General features: G+C 35.9%; 3 protein-coding genes across 4 annotated transcripts; 2 read left to right on the top strand and 1 right to left on the bottom strand.

Moving 5' to 3' along the window:
* The first annotated feature begins 3,206 nt into the window (after positions 1-3,206).
* On the top strand, positions 3,207-10,976 carry LOC106769191. Its single transcript, XM_014654699.2, has 9 exons — positions 3,207-6,667; positions 6,770-6,948; positions 7,084-7,152; positions 7,237-7,389; positions 7,490-7,653; positions 7,770-7,917; positions 9,912-10,034; positions 10,141-10,228; positions 10,320-10,976. The coding sequence occupies exons 1-9, from the start codon at positions 3,670-3,672 to the stop codon at positions 10,553-10,555; spliced, it is 4,158 nt and encodes a 1,385-aa protein (XP_014510185.1). The 5' UTR covers positions 3,207-3,669; the 3' UTR covers positions 10,556-10,976.
* Positions 10,977-11,200: 224 nt separating this feature from the next.
* LOC106767756 lies at positions 11,201-12,267 on the top strand. Its single transcript, XM_014652707.2, has one exon. The coding sequence runs from the start codon at positions 11,379-11,381 to the stop codon at positions 11,793-11,795; it is 417 nt and encodes a 138-aa protein (XP_014508193.1). The 5' UTR covers positions 11,201-11,378; the 3' UTR covers positions 11,796-12,267.
* Positions 12,268-13,260: 993 nt separating this feature from the next.
* On the bottom strand, positions 13,261-18,589 carry LOC106769050 (homeobox protein knotted-1-like LET12). Of its 2 annotated transcripts, none has more exons than XM_014654507.2 (6): positions 17,923-18,589; positions 16,707-16,827; positions 14,191-14,384; positions 13,982-14,113; positions 13,761-13,900; positions 13,261-13,588 (listed from the first exon to the last, which is right to left on the bottom strand). In XM_014654507.2, exons 1-6 carry the CDS (start codon positions 18,343-18,345, stop codon positions 13,552-13,554), a joined length of 1,047 nt encoding a protein of 348 aa, XP_014509993.1. In that variant the 5' UTR covers positions 18,346-18,589; the 3' UTR covers positions 13,261-13,551. The 2 variants fall into 2 exon arrangements, with proteins under 2 accessions (XP_014509993.1, XP_014509994.1); XM_014654508.2 differs by having other exon boundaries at positions 13,261-13,585; positions 17,923-18,585.
* Positions 18,590-18,925: the final 336 nt, after the last annotated feature.

Genomic DNA, 18,925 nt, shown 5'->3' on the forward strand with positions numbered 1-18,925 from the left:
TATATATATATATATATATATAATTATTTAACTCCAGTCTTAGTTTGTGTTTTAGTGAATGGATGGTAATAATGACATGGGATTTGAGGTGATCAGGAGTGAAATATCAACTTTACCCTTAAAACATTTGATTTAAGGATGAACAAAAGATAAAGTTTAAGATGAAGAAGATGATGAAAGCATATTCGATTCCAGAGAGAGTTGGAATTTATTTTACCTCGTCTGAGAAATAAAGAACTCGTAATCGATTATAAGAAATAAAGTACTCATGTGATATGACCATAGAGTATTCCATTCCAAAGGCATGGTTAATCGATTTCAGTGTGAGTAGGATTTGATTTTCATGGTTTCAACTCTTTTTCTCTCTCCTTATAATAATTTTTACGATTAAATATATTATTGATAAATATTATCTTATATTACTTTTACCACTAAGGGCATTTTGGTAGTTTTTATTTTCTATCAATTAAAATAAATTTTTTATCAGCACATCGATCATTTTCTACACTAACTTGAACAAACTTTTCTTTCAAATTCATTTTCATTCACTTTCAATTTTTCTTTTAAAAAAAAAAAACACTCAATTTACTCTCAAATCTCTTCAAATTCATTGACTTTCTCTCTCATAGATTCATCACTCAAATTGAACACACCCTTAATAATATTGAGTTCAACTCAATAATATATAAAGATTTATGAAAACTTTCATTTTGTGGTTGAACTGAAAATTATGAAGATATTTAACACAACAAAAACTTTCATTTTGTGATTGAACTGAAAATTTATGAAGATATTTAACACAACAAAATATCTACACTTCCGACAACCACTTTAAGGGTATGCAAAATAGGTTTAATACATCATTTGGTCCCTGCTTTTAGGGATTGGTTCAAAATGATCATACTTTTTAAAAAAGTTCAGTAAGATCCCATGTTTCGTTAAAAAATGTTCAATAAGATCCTTTTGCCTCACGACGTTAAAAACATAACGGTGGAAGTGCCATTGTGGCCAAAACCGAGTGACCTGTACAATTTGACGTATACGTGGCACGTATGATATATTTGAATGTGTTAATTAAAAATAAAAATTATAATGACGTGACCTAGGTTACCTTGAGTTACCCAAACAGACCCCAAAACCCTAAGTTACGCTTGAAATACCTCGTCGTCTTTTCCAATCTCTTCGTCACCTACACCACAACAATTCCATTTTCAGGAACCCTAGAAATGCAATTCCAGTTCTAGAAATAATTATTATTATCTCTGTTGAACTCTAAAGGAATAATTGCTGGGAAAACTTGATGCAGTGATTAACAATTGGTAAAAATTCACCCTCTACAGTGGTACCAAACAAAGAAAAACAATCAAAAAATTCTGAGGAATTTTCATCATTTGGGTGCGATTAATCTATAATACACAATATTTAGAGGGGCAACTTTGTTATCTTAAGAGGAGCTCGTTGTTTTGTTTTTTCCCTTTCCTTTTTGGATCAGATGCAACCTTCCCTTTTTATGTTTCTTGTTTCTTGTCTTCTTTTTCTTAAATGATAAGATTCATTTGCAAAATACTCTTGTTGTCATTGGGACACAACATCATCAACATAGTGAAATGGTTTGGATTTCAATTTATTGTTGATGCGTGCTTTTCGAGTTTAATCCCTGTAAGCCATATATGGTTATCACTGTCAATTTGTTGCGAGGGGGTTAGGGTTAATGCAACTCTGCAACACTATTGGCTGGATGTTGGTTTCTGGTTGGTGGCATATTTGATTTGCCTGAAGGTTGCATGTTCAATCCATGCTCATCAATTCTTTATTTCCACAAACTACATATTTTCAACAAACATTAGTCGAACCACCCTTTTCCCGAGACTTTTTACAATGAGCGATGACACTCTCAATTGAATTCTCCAGCTCGACACTAATATTCTTGTCGAACAACTGCAACTCATAAGATCCAGCTAAACTGAGTTTTTAAAGCCGTTATGTTTTTAACGCCGTAAGCCAAAAGGACCATGTTGAACATTTTTTAACGAAATATGGAGTTTTATTGAATTTTTTTAAAAGGTAGGACAATTTTAAACAAAACCCCTAAAATTAGGGACCAAATGATGTATTAAACCTTTAAAATATTACCACTTTATAAGGAATTTCATCATTTTTTAATTTTTTTTCCTTATTGTATAAAATAAATTTTGATATTATTTGAAAATATTTTTTAGTTTTTAAAATTTAACAATAAATAAATATAACTTTTTAATTTGTGATATATTTATAGATATGATTAAACTTAAAACAGGATTTAACATATAAAATAAATTAACATAATTGACAAATATGATTATATTCATTTATTATTAAAATCTAGAATCAAAATATATCAAAAATTTGTAGTTAAAGAAAACTTCAATTTCACCGTGTTTATATATTTTCATTAATTTTACTACACATCTTGTCTTGTAGATATCTTTCTCACAATAGAAATTGATGTTGGACTCTCATTATAAAAATTAAACTAAATTAGCTTTTAACCTAACAAGTTGAGAAAAATGAATGGCTAACTCAGCACACTTAAATGTATCACATCACATCACATTGTATAGGCATTATGATTTCCAAAAACTAATAAGATACTTCTTATTAGTCTATTCTTCATTTTGGTATAAAGAAGTAGCATGTGTTGTAAGTCAATTAAGTGTACAACTTTTTCAAATTTGAACCTATGATTGCCTTTGAGATAAGTCATTACCCATAAGAGTAATAGAAAAAGATTGATTTGTCATATTTTGTTTGAAAATAAACATCATTTATTAACTTTTATGGAATGGAAGCTAATCCTCAATGCTACCTAAATACATGACGCTTCTGTGGAGCCCTTTCTCCACTTTCTTTTTACCTAAACACTTTAATAATCTCTATTCTATATTAACTAATTAAACTTTATTTCGAAATAAATCTTTCTTGAAAATAAAAATAAAAAAAGAAAAGAATTGGAAGAAGTTTGGTTTGGTAGTGACAAAAAGATTTGGTGGGCCCATTCCTCTATTGCTCAAACCAAGGGTCCACGTAATTAGCCATGGGTTGGCCCACAGGATAAAATAACCCTCAAAACTCGCAATTAAAAATTGATAATAAATTATTATGAATTAAATTTTATTTGGTCAGGTGAATTAAATAAAAGAAAGCGATTATTTAATGAAATTGGGTCTCCTTCCTCCTCTGACTGTGACGTGTCGTTTTGCCGGAAAAGATGCAAATTTCCCCATTTTTTCCGATGATGTAGCAGCAGCGGGATAGAAGAAGAAGAAAAGAAAAAAAAAAAAAGAAAAAAAAAAAAAAATTCGCAAAATAGAAGGCTGATTTGTGGGGCGAGTGAGACTGAGAAGGGATTAATTGCTTACGCTTGTGACCGTTCCTTTTTGGGGACTTCACCGTTTTTTCTCTTTCTCTCTCTTATTCTCTATCTATCATCACTCTTACTACAACCTTCAATTTTTTTTTTCGCTCTCATTTGCCCCCAATTTTACTAGGGTTTTAATTCCACTTCTAATTCACTAATCATTAATTGTTAATCGTTAATCCTTAATCAATCTCCCACGACAACATTCATTCCTCATTCATTACTTTCCTTGCGATCACGACTCGGGCTTTTTTTTAATTTTTTTTCCAGCCATGGCGTTTGATCAGAATTCGGTTCCATTGGATCTTCGTCCGTTGAATGTGGCCGCCGCGATAGCGGAGGAGCCGATGATTTCGCCGGCCGCACTCACGCCGCCGACTCCTAATTCTGTCGGCGAGCTTTTCTACCAGCCGGCGGCCTCCGCCGGCACAACGTGGTGCGTCCGCCCCATTGCGCATGCCAACGTGAGCCCTGCCGCGGCGTATGGGTTTAACTACGGCGCTTCCAGCTTTGGCAGTCGCGTCGTGGCCGGGAATGCTTTGAGTTTGGGGAAGCTTGTGGGGTGTAATGGATTGGACAAGGCCTGCAATGATGCGAGTGGTTTTAGTTATGGTGTTGGCGGGGTCCGGGGCGGCAGAGTGGTCGGTAGTGGAAGCGATCACGGTGGCGGAGATGAGGGTGGTGGCGGCGGTGACGATTCGGTGTCCGGGAAGAAGGTGAAGTTTCTCTGCAGTTTTGGTGGGAAGATTTTGCCTAGGCCTAGTGATGGAATGTTGAGATATGTTGGGGGCCAAACAAGGATCATCAGTGTTAGGAAGGATGTGAGTTTCAATGATTTGGTGCAGAAGATGGTTGACACTTATGGGCAGGCTGTGGTTATTAAGTATCAGCTTCCTGAAGAGGATCTTGATGCCTTGGTGTCTGTGTCATGTCACGATGATATTGAGAATATGATGGAAGAGTATGATAAGTTGGTTGAGAGATCTTCTGACGGTTCTGCAAAACTAAGAGTTTTTCTGTTTTCTGTTTCGGAGACGGAAGTTTCTAGTGGGATGCAGTTGGGGGACTTGCAGGATACCGGGCAGAAATATTTTGATGCTGTGAATGGGATTGGTACGACAGATGCGATTGGGTTGGGTGGTGGGATCAATAGGAAGGAGAGTGTTACAAGTGCTGCTTCAACCCAGAATTCGGATTTGAGCGGGGCTGAGACTTTTGATAGTTCAATTACTGGTCAAGGGGATGTCACTGGGGTGCCCTTGTCATCACCTAAAGATTATGTGACAGCAGCTTCCTCCGACTCAAGTGCTAATATAGTGAGTTCAGAGGCCAGTGCACCGGCTTCGATACCAATGCCTGTGGCTAAGGCTAGTTCAACCCCATCCCACAACCCTTATTTTCAGAATGAGGTTGAGTTAGAAAGGTCTGTCCCTGTTGCTTTGCCCCAGCAGCCTTTTGGATTGCAGCAAGCTGGAATAGAAGTTCCATCCCCTGCACCTTATTATCAGACTTGTGTTGATCCTAGCCAGGAGGTTATGAACCATGCGGACTATGTGCAAGTTACTTCACAGATGAGGTTCACAAACCCTCAGCTTGTAGGAAAGACCGGGACTGTCTTGAGGCAACAACAGTTTCATGATAATACTCCCGGCTTAGCATTGCATCATCAGGTAATCCCCGGGGTACAAATGACTGTGGCCCCACAATCTTCTCACGCTGGTGTGAGACCGAATGTTATTCAACCACAACCGTTGGTGCAATCACAGCAACATCTTTTGGATCAATACCATGATGAAAATACATCAGGGGTAAGGATTATCCAGCTTCCTGCTGAACCTAGCTACAATGCTTACCAGGTTCCACCGAGTCAAGTATCACCTGTCATAGTTGGAGGTAATTATAGCTGGGTTCAGGTTCCTTCACAAGAGCGCGTTGTCATCTCGGATGGAGTATCACCCCAACAACAGGTAACGAGTCATGAGAAATTCCGAAGAATCGAGGACTGTTCTATGTGTCAGACAAAACTACCGCATGCACATTCTGATCCAGTAGTTCCGGATGAGCGTGGTAGTGGTGCAGGTTCTGTTCCTGATTCAACCCCAAGTCACTATAGCTTCCCAATGGAGGACAACATAAAAGCTCAAGCATCAAATATGATTATGCCAGTGGCGATGGCGCCGTTGAGGGAAGGCATTGCTGAACAAGGGGCTGGGATCAGACCCAGGGTCGTTGGCAAACTGGAACCTCCTGATGGAGTGCATCACACTGAGACCACTGGGCTTTCTCATAATACTGAGCCACAGCCGGAAGAATTTATTCATGCCGGGAATTCATTTTTCCAGGAAAAAATTGAATTGAAAGGTAGAAAACAATCTCCAAATGATGAGCACATGGGAACAGCAGCACTGTCTTATTTAGATGATGTTGGCCACCAACACATGGTACCAGTTGAAAACTGGGTTAAACAGGATGTGCTTATTAACAAACCTATGAATAATGATATGTCTATGGTCGATGGAACATCTATGCGAACTTCAGAGTGCATGGTTCAAGGATCTCCAAATGAATATACTAACGAACGTACTGGGGTTGTTTCTAAATCAGATGAGATACATAATTGGATTAGACAAGACCATCTAAAACCAATTGATGGAAGGATGGACACCTTCAAGATACAGAATTCTGATGCTTTTGTAAGTAATGACTACTCTTTTCTGCCAGCTGATAAACCCAGTGGGAATGATAATTTAGGTTACAGCACTCATAAATCTGTAGAGGGAGAGGTGATTCTGGATAACTTTGGCAGGTCAAAGTTGATAGTTGATGCAAATCAAAATAATATTGCAGCTGTGCTGCCTTGTTCTTCTTCATCATACAGGCAAAATTCCAGGTCAGGGGAACACAATGAGGCTACACAACCCCCTATTTGGGGCATTCCCGGCTCAAATCCTCAACCGAATATTGGAAACCCCCATACCGAAGACGCTGCACTATCTTCATCATCTCCATCCGTCAGGTTTGGAGATGTGCAGGATACTCCGAACTCACTGTTCAGTAATCAGGATCCATGGAATATACAGCATGGTACCTTCTTTCCACCTGGTAGACAAAGCAAAGCTGCATTGAAGAAAGAAACCTTTTCTTGCCAGGATCCCTTTGCTGAGGATACTGGTAGCTTTGGGGAACAAAGTTTAGAAGCACAATTGGATGATAGCCTCTATCAGTCGTTCAAACAAAATTTAACTTTAGAACATAGTCGGTCAGCCAAAGGTCCGTAAATTGTCGAAGTCCTAAAATAAGTTATTTTGTTGCTGATAGACTGTAATGGATCTCATATCATGTACTCTTTATGTCTTGGCTTCTTCATTGAAGGTTCAGCAGAAGACCAACAACTCCAAGCTGTTGCGGAGAATGTAGCTGCCTCTGTTTTGCACTCAAGAAATCCTTCAAATTCTGACTTGCATTCCACAGATGTTTCCTGCTGTGATAACATTGAGGATGACAGTGTTCAAAATAATTTTATGGATGTAAAGTGTGGACATACAACTCAGGTGATTTTGTCCACATATTCCTCAGTGCCTGTAGTATCTTTTGCCTTGTAATTTACAGAAAAAGATCAAACAATTCTGTATGCCACCCTCCTCTAAGATGAATTATTATGATATTATTTTGTTTTCTCCTTTTAGGAGGTCTGGAGCAGGCAACTAGAAAAAACAAATTGTGGCATTCTAGCATCAGGTTTTGGAAAATTACAGGTTCGATGTCTTTCGCCTGTTTCCCTTTATTCTTTTATGTTGTCAGCGCAGCAGAGCTAACACCTTGTTGGGAAACTTTACTAGGTGATAAAGAACTGTGATCTTGAAGAACAGACAGAACTTGGTTCTGGTACGTTTGGGACCGTATATCATGGAAAATGGAGGGGCACTGATGTTGCAATCAAGCGCATTACTGATAGATGTTTTGCTGGAAAGCCTTCGGAGCAAGAGCGCATGGTTTGTGTCTCTTTAATTGTTCTGTTTTCCATTTTCTCCAACTCTCTTCCATGACCTAAGAATTAACTTCAGAATGATTCTCGGTTGATGCATCAAACAGAGAAATGACTTCTGGAATGAGGCAATCAAGCTAGCTGACTTGCACCATCCAAATGTGGTAGCTTTCTATGGTGTTGTGCTTGATGGCCCCGGGGGTTCTGTGGCAACAGTTACTGAATATATGGTTAATGGTTCCTTAAAAAATGCCTTGCAGAAGAGTGACAGGTAATTTCTGCATATATTCATGGCCATGTTCCTTTTTTGACTATTAGTTATTGCATTGCCCTGATTTAATATGTTTCCTTATTGATAAATGCTTGATGCTAATGTTATCATATTAGGAATCTTGAAAAGCGCAAGCGACTTTTGATTGCAATGGACGTGGCCTTTGGCATGGAGTACTTACATGGAAAAAACATAGTACACTTTGACTTGAAAAGTGACAACTTGCTTGTTAATCTCCGAGATCCACACCGACCAATATGCAAGGTTTAAATGGTTTATACTGATGTTGACATATCAAGAGTCTTGTTCCGTTGCATCTTATTGTGGGGGTAGATATGCATTCAGTATTTTGTATGAGATATGCTAGATTATGCACATTTTTTTCATATATGTTCAGGATTTTGGTTCATATTAATATCTGCCCATGATTAAAGTCTTTGGAATATACTAAAGTTTGCTGCCTTTAGTTTGATTTAAGGAATTTGACCCATCAAAAGTACTAAAATATTGTTTATGATATTTTTAGATTGACTTTGTCTATGATCTATATATATGTTAACCAGACATAGGTAATATAATTGGCTGTGCTGAAAGTTTATTCTGGCATCATGTGATTTCTACGAAACATTGATACTTTAATTTGCGATGAGTATTTGTATTTGATGCCAATACGCTTGGATAGTTCAACCATAAATATTAGTCAAGTATCCAAGCCTTTAAATCAACTTATGAATATCCATAACCATATGAGATATAGAAGTGTGCAATATATAGAAACAAGTAAAAATGGTTGCTTGATGAACCACGGATAGAAATCATTCCTCTTTTTGAATGAGATTGATAATACTATTCCTATTTGTAGACAATAAGAAGTGATTTATGAAGCCGATTACTTTATTTTGTTTGTACTAATGTCCAGAAGTATGTTTATAATTTGGATTTCAGAATTACCATTATATATTATGGTTTAATTTTTACAATATAATGGATATGTACCTTACACATGTCATATCTTATATATTGTTTTGAATAATTATATTTGTTGTATAGACCATGTTTTAAATGAGTGCGTCGCAGATGACATAAGTGAAACTTAATATGCAAAAGTAGAAAGCAATAAATTAGTTAGAAATCTATAGCATTATTTTTGGAGGGAAATTAGTGATTGCAGATTTCCACTCCAGTATTTGGGATGGGTATCATGAACACAAAACAGAGAATAATGGGTATTCCTTTGAAGACGGGTCATCAACTTGCAGATGCTGATGCCCCTCACTTAAAACTAAGGATATAACTTTCACCTATGAATTTGTAGGACTGGCTTTTCACCCAAGATTATCCATTGCGTACTAGTTGGTATCACTTTGCCTCTCGTCGGAAAAATGATGTTTACCATTGAAAGTCATGGCTCCTTGGCTCTGCTGTAATTTCTCTGATTGATATTTTCGATGCTCTTATGTCTGCTGATTCTGTTCTCTTGGTAGTTTCCGTGCATGGATAATTTTACCCTCTTGGGGGTTGAAGAGTAAATTATCTTTTATATCATAAGCCATTAGCATATTCGTGTGTTGCATTAGCATTTAAAATGCTTACAGTTTGTGGTTTTCTTGAAAATAACCTAACTTGCTCATCTTCATTCATACTCATGGCTTATTTCATACCTGGTGACGTTTTGGTTGGAAATCTCCATATCGCTTTAATGTTTAAAACCTTACTCTGAAAATTGCAGCTACCTCTAGCCTACCTTAGTTACGATCTCTTTGGGGACTATCTTAAATGCAGTTTTAAGAGTGATGATTTAGTTCCATAAGCAAGAGGGTTCTTGTTCTCTTTCAGTTGTTAAGTTTTGAAACTCAGCCCCCATACTGTCAGGATTTAATCATGGGATGGTCAAATGAATCTTTCTTCTCAATGCGAGGAACAATCTATAAAACCTAGATGTTATCTGAGAGCCAAAGCTACAAAACACGACTACTGTGTTAAACTACCGATCCATCAACAAAATAATGCCAGAAGATGTTGTACTGGCTGTGGCATCAATTTGCATTGGATCAGTAACCCCAGTCCCTTAATGATTTAGAATTTCCTCCTAGCTCCTTTTTTGCAAGATCTAGTACCACCATTTTCTCTCCTTAATTTTTTGCAAGATCTTCACCGTTGCTTTCTGCTTCAAAACAGCTCTACTTGTAGCATGGTGCAATTGATTGATTGATCCTTCATTAATCAGTTTGTTTTTTACACTTTTCATATGATATCAGGTTGGAGACTTGGGTCTGTCCAAAGTAAAATGTCAGACACTGATCTCTGGTGGGGTGAGAGGAACTCTGCCGTGGATGGCTCCAGAACTGCTTAACGGAAGCAGCAGCCTTGTTTCAGAGAAGGTTTGTGCATTAACTTAATCACTTCTAATGGTTGATTTGTTTTGATAACTTCATAGTTTCTCACCCTCTGAGTGCAAGTTCTGTGTTTTTATATTTGTCGTATTAGGTTGACGTATTTTCATTTGGCATTGTGATGTGGGAACTCTTGACCGGATTGGAGCCCTACGCTGACTTGCACTATGGTGCTATTATTGGTAACTTTCCTGCTGAATCCAATTGTGATTTAATTATCCAGGTTCAAGTTAAATTAATCGTTTGCACATGGGGTTGCTAAACAAAATTCAGGTGGTATAGTGAGCAACACTTTACGCCCTCCTATTCCAGAACATTGTGATCCAGAATGGACATTGTTGATGGAGAGGTGCTGGTCATCAGAGCCATCCGAGAGACCAAACTTCACTGAGATTGCCAGTGAATTGCGATCTATAGCGGCCAAAATCTCTCCCAAAGCACAGAACTCTCCCAAAGGACAAATCCAACAGCTGCAACACTCTCCAGTGCAAACTCAACTCAACAAATGATTTTTCCTTAATTTGTGTTTTAATCCATATTATAGGGGATCAAATGATTCCTTAATTGGTTCAGACAGATAGTTACCTCCGAGGGTTTCAATAAGTGTAGTTTTTTACTTTTACTACATATTTTCAATCACTTCCAACCCTCAACACGAAACGTGTCATTTGAGTGTGAAAAAAGAAAGGAAAGAGAACAATTTGTCAATATTTTGAAATTGCTTGTTAACATTGTAAAAAGTTGTACCTTTATTTTTTAAATCGCGTGCTTTCATTGTAAATATCGCGTGGAAGGTTTATGTTTTGGTCAAAGGTGTGTTTACTCTTGCCATGATTGAGCATATATATAGGTCCTTGTTGGTAAGTCAAATTTAAAATATTAATTACAATAACTTCACTTCGAGGCTACCAATAAATATATCATCAATTAGGATTGTTTACTCTTTCCTTATTATTTAGTTTTACTTTGTTCGAAATCAACTTCATCATGTCATTTCTTTTTTAAAATTTTGTTTTGATGATGAAGTTCAACAAAACTCAATTGTTTATAATTTTCCACTTGTATTTTAATTTTTTACTACTTAAATTATGTAATTAAATATCTTTCACTTTTAATGTTTTCATCAAATCACATCGGTATATATTTTAATCACTTTTTCCACCTCTCATAAAACCCAACTCTGTATGAAAAATAGAAAGTCGATATTTGCTGGGAAACTTCCAAAGTCAAAGTTCAAACGTGTCTCCTAACATTGTTTGACTTTTCCTCCTCAATCTCTCTCTTGTCCTATAAATATATTCTGAAATCTAAAAGCCGCCAGAAGCAGAAAACATGGCATCTCAGGAGGCAAGGCCATTGGTGATGGAAGATTTGGATGAAGCCAGCAGCAGTGGATGTGGGTGTGGTTGGTTCAGAGGTTTTGAGTTGAAGAAATGGTGGGGAGAAGGTGATGAAGAGGGTAAAGGGCTACTTGACGAACAAAGTGGGGAGGGAGAGTCATGGTTGGTGGAGAAGCTAAGGAAGGCAAAGGAGGCTTCAGAAGTGATTGCCGGTCCCAAGTGGAAGACTTTGATAAGAAAGATAAGTGGGTATGGGAAGAAGATGAAGCAGCAAAGAAAGAGATTCCAGTATGATGAACACAGCTACAATCTCAACTTCAATAGTGGCGCTCAGAGTGAAGATGAAGCCATGCCTTACAGCTTCTCAGCAAGGTTTGCTGCTCCAGGACGTCGCCAAAACGAATCATGATGCATCTACTGTTATTGCCTAAACTTTCTTTACATGAATATTCATATGTTCTTAATCTTGTAATTATCATTCATCGTGTGAAGATCGTGTAATCGTTCTTTTCCCACTTAATAAAATTCCGATTTTAGTTTGCTAAACTTTTCTGAATGGCAATGAAAAGAAAAGTAGTGGCAAAAAAAAAAAAAAGTTTGGTTTGAACAATGAATGGAAGAAAAGGATTTGGATTCTTCACGCAAAGTCACACATAGATTCCAGAAGGTATATACGCGTTCCAAATAATTTATACTTTTCCTTTGGTTTATGTATGCCAAATCCTTTTCATTCGTAATTCCTATTGTTCAAGAAAAGCAATTGGAAAGTTGTCCCCTCTCCTGCAACTTGCATGCCTTTAATTTTTATTTATACTAACACAGACCTCATCAACACGGAACTTACTCTGTGTCAGTATTTTTTAAATTTTATACAAAATCTGATAATTATTTAATATTATAATTAAAGTATTATAAAAAATAAATTCTTTAAAATATTGTTTGATGGAAGATGCATTCAAGAAGAATTGAATGGGATAGTTGTAGAAAAATTAGTTACCTTATATATAAAAATAATTATATTTAAAGTAATTTCAAAAAAATAATTATGTACAATGAAGAAAGCTCATTATATTGTTTTAGACGATTAGTTTCGTCAAATAAAAAGTTGAGCTTCTTAGTAAAGCTCCCATAAAATTTGTTTAATAAGTACGAGATATTTTAAGTTAAAATCAATATAACTAAGGAACGTATTATATTCATTATTATCGTAGCTACTACATATGGAGGTTCAAAGAAAGAAAGAAAAATCTACCTATACTTAAAAATCTCGAATAAAATACGTACTCCTTAAAAAATTAGGTAAAAGTTTTGAAGCCACGAGAAAACTACATAAAATGGAATGATAGCGAAATATAATGCATGATCTCACAAAAAACCTCCACTATATTTGGCTTATGCTAAAAATAAAAAAAAAAATTGTATTATGTCATGAATAAGACCTATTCAATATTTATACTATAAGTTCACGGTTTACAAACTAGCTGTGCTCATAATTAACTTTTCTTTAATGTCTTTATCGATGCTATAATTCATTTGACAATAAACCTAAAATTTGAATCAGAGTTAGGATGTCATCAAAACCTAAAGCATAAAGTTTAATTAAACCTTGTCAAGGTCAATCAAATACATACTTGCCGAATTTAAACTGTTAAATATAGTAATTGATGAAATAAATTGGATTTTTGTACTACATTTAGGTGCTTACTGCTTAAGATTTAGTCCTCCATTTTGTTTAACCACTATAATTAGAATATCTGACTTTTGGCTGAGATTCAAAGTATTACTACAGATTTATGTTTTTGGTTTGATTATGAAACTAATTTGCAAATTCTAATTCAGTCATACTAATTCGTGGATAATTTTTGAAAGAAGCAGAAAAAGAAAAAAATATATGTATATATGTATCAGCATGCTGCCCATTAAATGGAAAAGATTAATTGTGCCTGCCTCAATATCAGAAAAGAAGTGGCAGCAGCCTCATATACAACAATAGCAGGGAGGGCTAATTTTCTGTAAACAGAAGTGATTAATTTTATCATGAATTTACCTTTAGATCCAGAGTTCAACATTTCAGGTTCACGCTAACAGTAAGATCTAAGAATCCCACGACCACGCATAAAAGAAGAATAATTTACCAATAACTTTTGTTCAAAATATGCGACCATTCACATGAAGCTCTGATTACTGCTTTCTCCTGCACTGCTACCAACCAAAAATAGCAATCAGATGTAGCCATAAAAGATATAATAACAATATTTTCAAACATGATTTACTTTTTAAATTGTAGACATGTCTCATACATAATTTCTGCATTAAATAGAAAATATTAAAAAAATATTAAACTAGATGAATTACAAGATGAAAATTAAGGTACCTCTTGCGCTTGGTTTTGGTGTTACTAGAGGATGAGGGGTTATTAGTATGCCAGTTCCTTTTCCTTTGATTTATGAACCAATTATTTATCTGCTTTAATTGCAACCCTGTTTCCTGCACCAGTCTAGCTTTGTCTTCCTCCTAAAAATACATTTAGAATATAAAAATGGAAACAAGTATAATATATATTATTATGATTGAGAGATGTATGTCCAAACTTACAGTGGGGTATGGCCATTTAGAATGTGCTTGCCACCAAGCTTTCAAAAGGGATGTGGTGTCTCCTGGAAGCTTCCCTGCTCGTCTCTTTCGTAGAATTTCTTCTCTTATGTCCACAATCTTCTCCTTGTAACCCTGATCATACACAAACAAATTTAACACTATTTCTGCTCTTCACACAAAAATAAACTCATCATACTTTTAACAATTACCTGTTTCAATTCATGCTTCAGTTCATGCCTCACTCGCTCCATCAAGGATCTTTCAGTCTCAGTCGGGACAAGAGGACCAAACCCAAGGCTTTCGCCGCCGTCGAAGCTCCCTTCGTATAGGTTGCCGTTGCTCTCTGCCTGATCATCCTCATCGTCTGACATTGTTGCACCCGTACCTTCTCCGGGAGAGACACCTGCATCCTCATTCATTATATTTCAATATTCATCCTCATCACTTTCATCAAAGACGCATATTTAATATAAATACATAATAACCTTTACACCAGAATCTAAGCTCATCATTCAACTATTTATATGTAATCTCGCTCTATCATTGCTTTCTGAGAAGAATACTTTTAAGGATATATGCTTATTACTGTTAACTCTCTCTTCCAAACTCTTTTCAAACGGATGGAGTACTTCCTTTAAGAATAATAGTTGGATGTACCATTAATGTAGCCAAACACATTATTAATTACAAAAATTACTGAACTGTGATAATTAAACTATTCATTTAATATAACTTGGATGCACCGTTTTGATAATTAAACTATTACTAATAATTGGTAATGTATTGTATCTCTTCTCTCCTTCGATCTCTTAATTATTAAAAATTAACATGCGGTAAAAAATATTATCTTTTCTTCTCACTCTTATTTATTAGTTATTTCCATCCATATTTGTTTAGAGTGACAGAGAAAATACACGAAGAGGACAGGTAATTTAATTCATGCGAAGAAGCTGTGGGGTTATTAATAGGGTCTATTTTAGAGCATCCAGTTATGGTAAAAGTTGGACATATCGTTTGAAAGAGCAAGAAACGGGCTTTTATCGATTTTCACTCAACGCTTTGCATGTTAAGTTTGACGTCTGGATGTCAAGGGAACATAAATTCGACATTATTCACATGCTTGTACATTAAAGGAGTAACACTATTTAATCTCTTTTTTTATCTCATTGTTTTTTATATGATTTATTTCACATAACATGTGTATCGCAGTTTTTACTATTTTCTTTTCTCATTTTAAAGGATTATTATGTCTTGACACACTAAAAATAAAACCAATCTCAAATAAAGCAATCGTGAGAATAATATTTTGAAATCAGAATACATCAACAGAAGATTCAGGTAAATTTACCATTTCAGCAATAATATCTGTACATCTCTTTCTAAAATTTTATGTGGTATCAATTTCAACACTGGCAAATAAGAACCCTTTTATTCTCTTCTTTACATGTCATTAATAATACACTCAAAGATTACATTTTTTTTTTATCAAGAGAAAAATATTTGTTTAGCTCACGGTAATTAATAAACAAAAATTGATTATATTTGACTTGCACTTTTTAAACTATATGACTAAAATAAAAGGTTAAATGATTTTTATATTCAATATTTTTGTATATCGTAATACTTTTTAACATTTTATCTTATGTAAGCACATTTCTAAAGTCTGATATTTATAAAATTAAAACCTAATTCGATGAAAATTTATGAAAGAAGAAAAAATGCCACTAGTCCCACTTTCTTTTAATTCGTCAAAAATGCCAGTAGTGGGAGGAATGAGAACATTTTAATTCGTCAAAAACATTATTCCTTTAGTTTTTCCTTTTGCCATAGATTAATATGCTATTTCTTTATCAAGTTTTGCATTTTTTTTTTCTTCTCGGTTCATTTTACCCACTCATTTTTCCTTCACTGTCACCAATTATTCAAGCCCCTTCACACTGGGATCTGAGCCTTAACTTTCGTTCTTCGTCGTTTCTCTTTCACCTTTCTATTCTATAATAAAATACTTAGCTCCATTTTCCACCGGTGAAACTTAATTTCTTAGCATTGGGACATTTTTATGTGTTCAATGTTTGAGAAGAAATGTGGACTTAAGAAGAGTTGGATGTGGATATCTTTTATACTGTCATAGATAATATATCCTAATAATCAAATGTGATGGGTCACTATTTAAAAAAATTATTTTCTTCTTTAATATGATAATATCCGATTATTACTCTAAAAAATCTGAATTAGTTGAGTTTACGAGTTTTGATAGAGTTTTCAGCTGCAATGTAGTATGAGATACATTAAGAAATGTAATCAATCATTCATATTGAATAATTGTTAATGTATGAAGTTTTCAATTTTATATTTCAAAGTTTTAAATTCTTTTCTTTTCTTACTTAAATATTATTACCTAGTAGGTATACACAGTGTAGTTTTGCTTAATATGAATTTGTATTAAAGATACCTAGCAGGTATACATACTGTAGTTCTGCTTACCTAGGTTTTGTTTTTCTTATCTATCTCCTCCTAGTTGTTTTTTTCCTATTCTATGGAGAAAACAGTGAATGCAGTGAAAGTATTGGAGGAGGTGGAGTGTGTGGTCTGTTCTGATCTCCTTTTTCATTAACTAATTAATTAATTTTCTCTCTCCTTGTTTTGTTTACCGAGAGAGTAATAATGAGCAGAAAAAAGACAGGGTAACATCTAGGGAGCCAAAAAAAAGATGCTGAAAATTTACCTGTCAAGCTTTGCAGAGACTGCTCCAGATCCCAACAAGCCATCACTGCCTCCATGGCATGAACACGGACATGCTGTTGCAGTTGTTCTTTAAATGCACAGAGCAACAGGACATAATGGGTCTGCAACAAACCAAATACCAGCAAAACTCATAAAGGAGCTTCAGATAATTAAAAACTAAGAAAAGACGACAAGAAGTGCAACGGATCATAAATATTAGATACAGTTTAGATAAACACAAATGTGTTATTAATTAGAGTTTCCATCATACAAATGGAGTGTACTATATACTTTGCATCCCTCCAATCATTATGTGTAAAGTGAATATCAAGTCAGAATCAAAGTTGAAAATCACCAACTTAATTATAGTTGATTCTACCATACACTACAGGACAAACACTACGTCCAGTTGATACGTACAGAATCACCAAACTCCGTATTCCCTCATTATTGTACTTGGCGAAGTCAGAAATGTACATTAATGAGGAAGTAAAGGTTGAGAAAACTTGACGAGAGCTTCAACTTTGGCTCAGAACATATTCCATAAGAATTAAAGAACTGAACCATCAAAGTTTAGCAAAAAGGGGAAAGGAAAGAAAAAAGAGTAAGTGAACAAGTGGGAAGATCATGACAGCATTAACAGAAAAGATTCCATAAAGCACTCCTAAAGGTTATTGTAGGAAGCAGCAGCATGAGAACACTCAAGGGGAGCCACTCCATGACAAATCAGATTCACCACATAATGCATCGTACCACCATCCATCCAAAATCAAACTTCTAAAACCATCATCATTCCCATTATCATCATCATTCTTATTATTCATTTTCTGATTTCTTCTTAGCTTGTCCATGATAAAAATCTTCACATATGAATGAGGATAGGCACAAAAGCCAAAATGATTCCATAAATCAGAAAGATAAGAAATAATGAAATCCCACGATTGAAGCTTTGTTTACAAAAATTGTTAAAGTTAAATACATAGAAATTAATTGAGATTACGGAATCGGAAATTAGGTAATAATTTATTCAGAGTAGCACTTAGAAACAAAGTGAGGAATTGAATGAAATTAAGATTCTTAGAAGTAGAAGTGCTCCTGAGAAATGGGTTAAAGTAGTGGGACAAGAAAACACACGGAATTGAAGTACAAAGAAGACAGCAGGTTTGCTAATTTAGTAAGGAGAAAGAAAAGAGATAAACAAACAAACAAACACAAACCATGAACTGATCAAGCTCCTTCTCATCGACGACGCCGTTATTCGCGAGTGCCGAGTACTTTTCCACCACGCGCTGCGACTGCTGAAGCTGGGCGTCGATCCTGGGAAGCTGGTCGACGGGCGTGGCAATCCTGAGGCACGACACGTGCGCCGATAACAGTTGGTCGTAGAGAGGGTGGCCAAGAATGTCCGCTTTGTACTCCCTCAAATCCTCCGACTCGCAATTGCTCTCGCCCCGGTTCCGATCCACGCTTTTCTCGGCGGCGGCGTCGAGGAAATTCTGCTGGCGCTGCTGCGCCGCGTTGACGCTGTTGAGCCATGTCGGTGGGAGCCTCTGCTGCATATCTCTTCCCTCGCTGAGGTCTTGGTCCTCGGTGAAACGCTGGAACGCTATTTCGTGGTGGAGATGGTCTTGGAAAGCCATAGTTAACCGATTGTGAGCTTTTGTTTTTGTTTTTGCTCGCTACATTTTAGTGGTTTGGTGGCTTTGTTTGTGGATCGAAGTGAGAGAAGCGTGGATTGGAGGGAGAAAGAGAAACGGCGCGTTTGGAAGGAGAAGGATTGTCCGTTTGTTTGTTGTTGTGGTCGAAGGTGGTGGTGAAGAAAGGATGAGAGAGAAGGGGAAGAAGGAAGAAGAAGTTCGGAAAAGCACTTTTTATGGAAAGACTTTTGGAAACGTCGACGCAGGGATCGAGGTGTGGGAAATATCCAACGGTGGGATTGGCGATAACGTGGAGAGATTTGTGGAGACTACTCATTGGAGCTTTCCCGTAATAATAAAAAAAGACAAAGACGGATAAAAAAATTGATCAATCATCGATGTGGGAGGCACCTATCAAAAATAATCTTTTAAACTGTTTACCTTAAGAATAAACAATTAGTTTGAGATTAATGAAAGCAAAACATAAACACCACCTTAATCCTAGATTTCAACAACTGTCACAAAGGTATTATACTTTTGCTGCTGTTATTTCAAGAACCAGTTGAACTGATAGAGTCGACAC

This window comes from Vigna radiata, chromosome 7, assembly GCF_000741045.1.
Source record: "Vigna radiata var. radiata cultivar VC1973A chromosome 7, Vradiata_ver6, whole genome shotgun sequence".
Classification (NCBI taxonomy): Eukaryota; Viridiplantae; Streptophyta; class Magnoliopsida; order Fabales; family Fabaceae; genus Vigna; species Vigna radiata.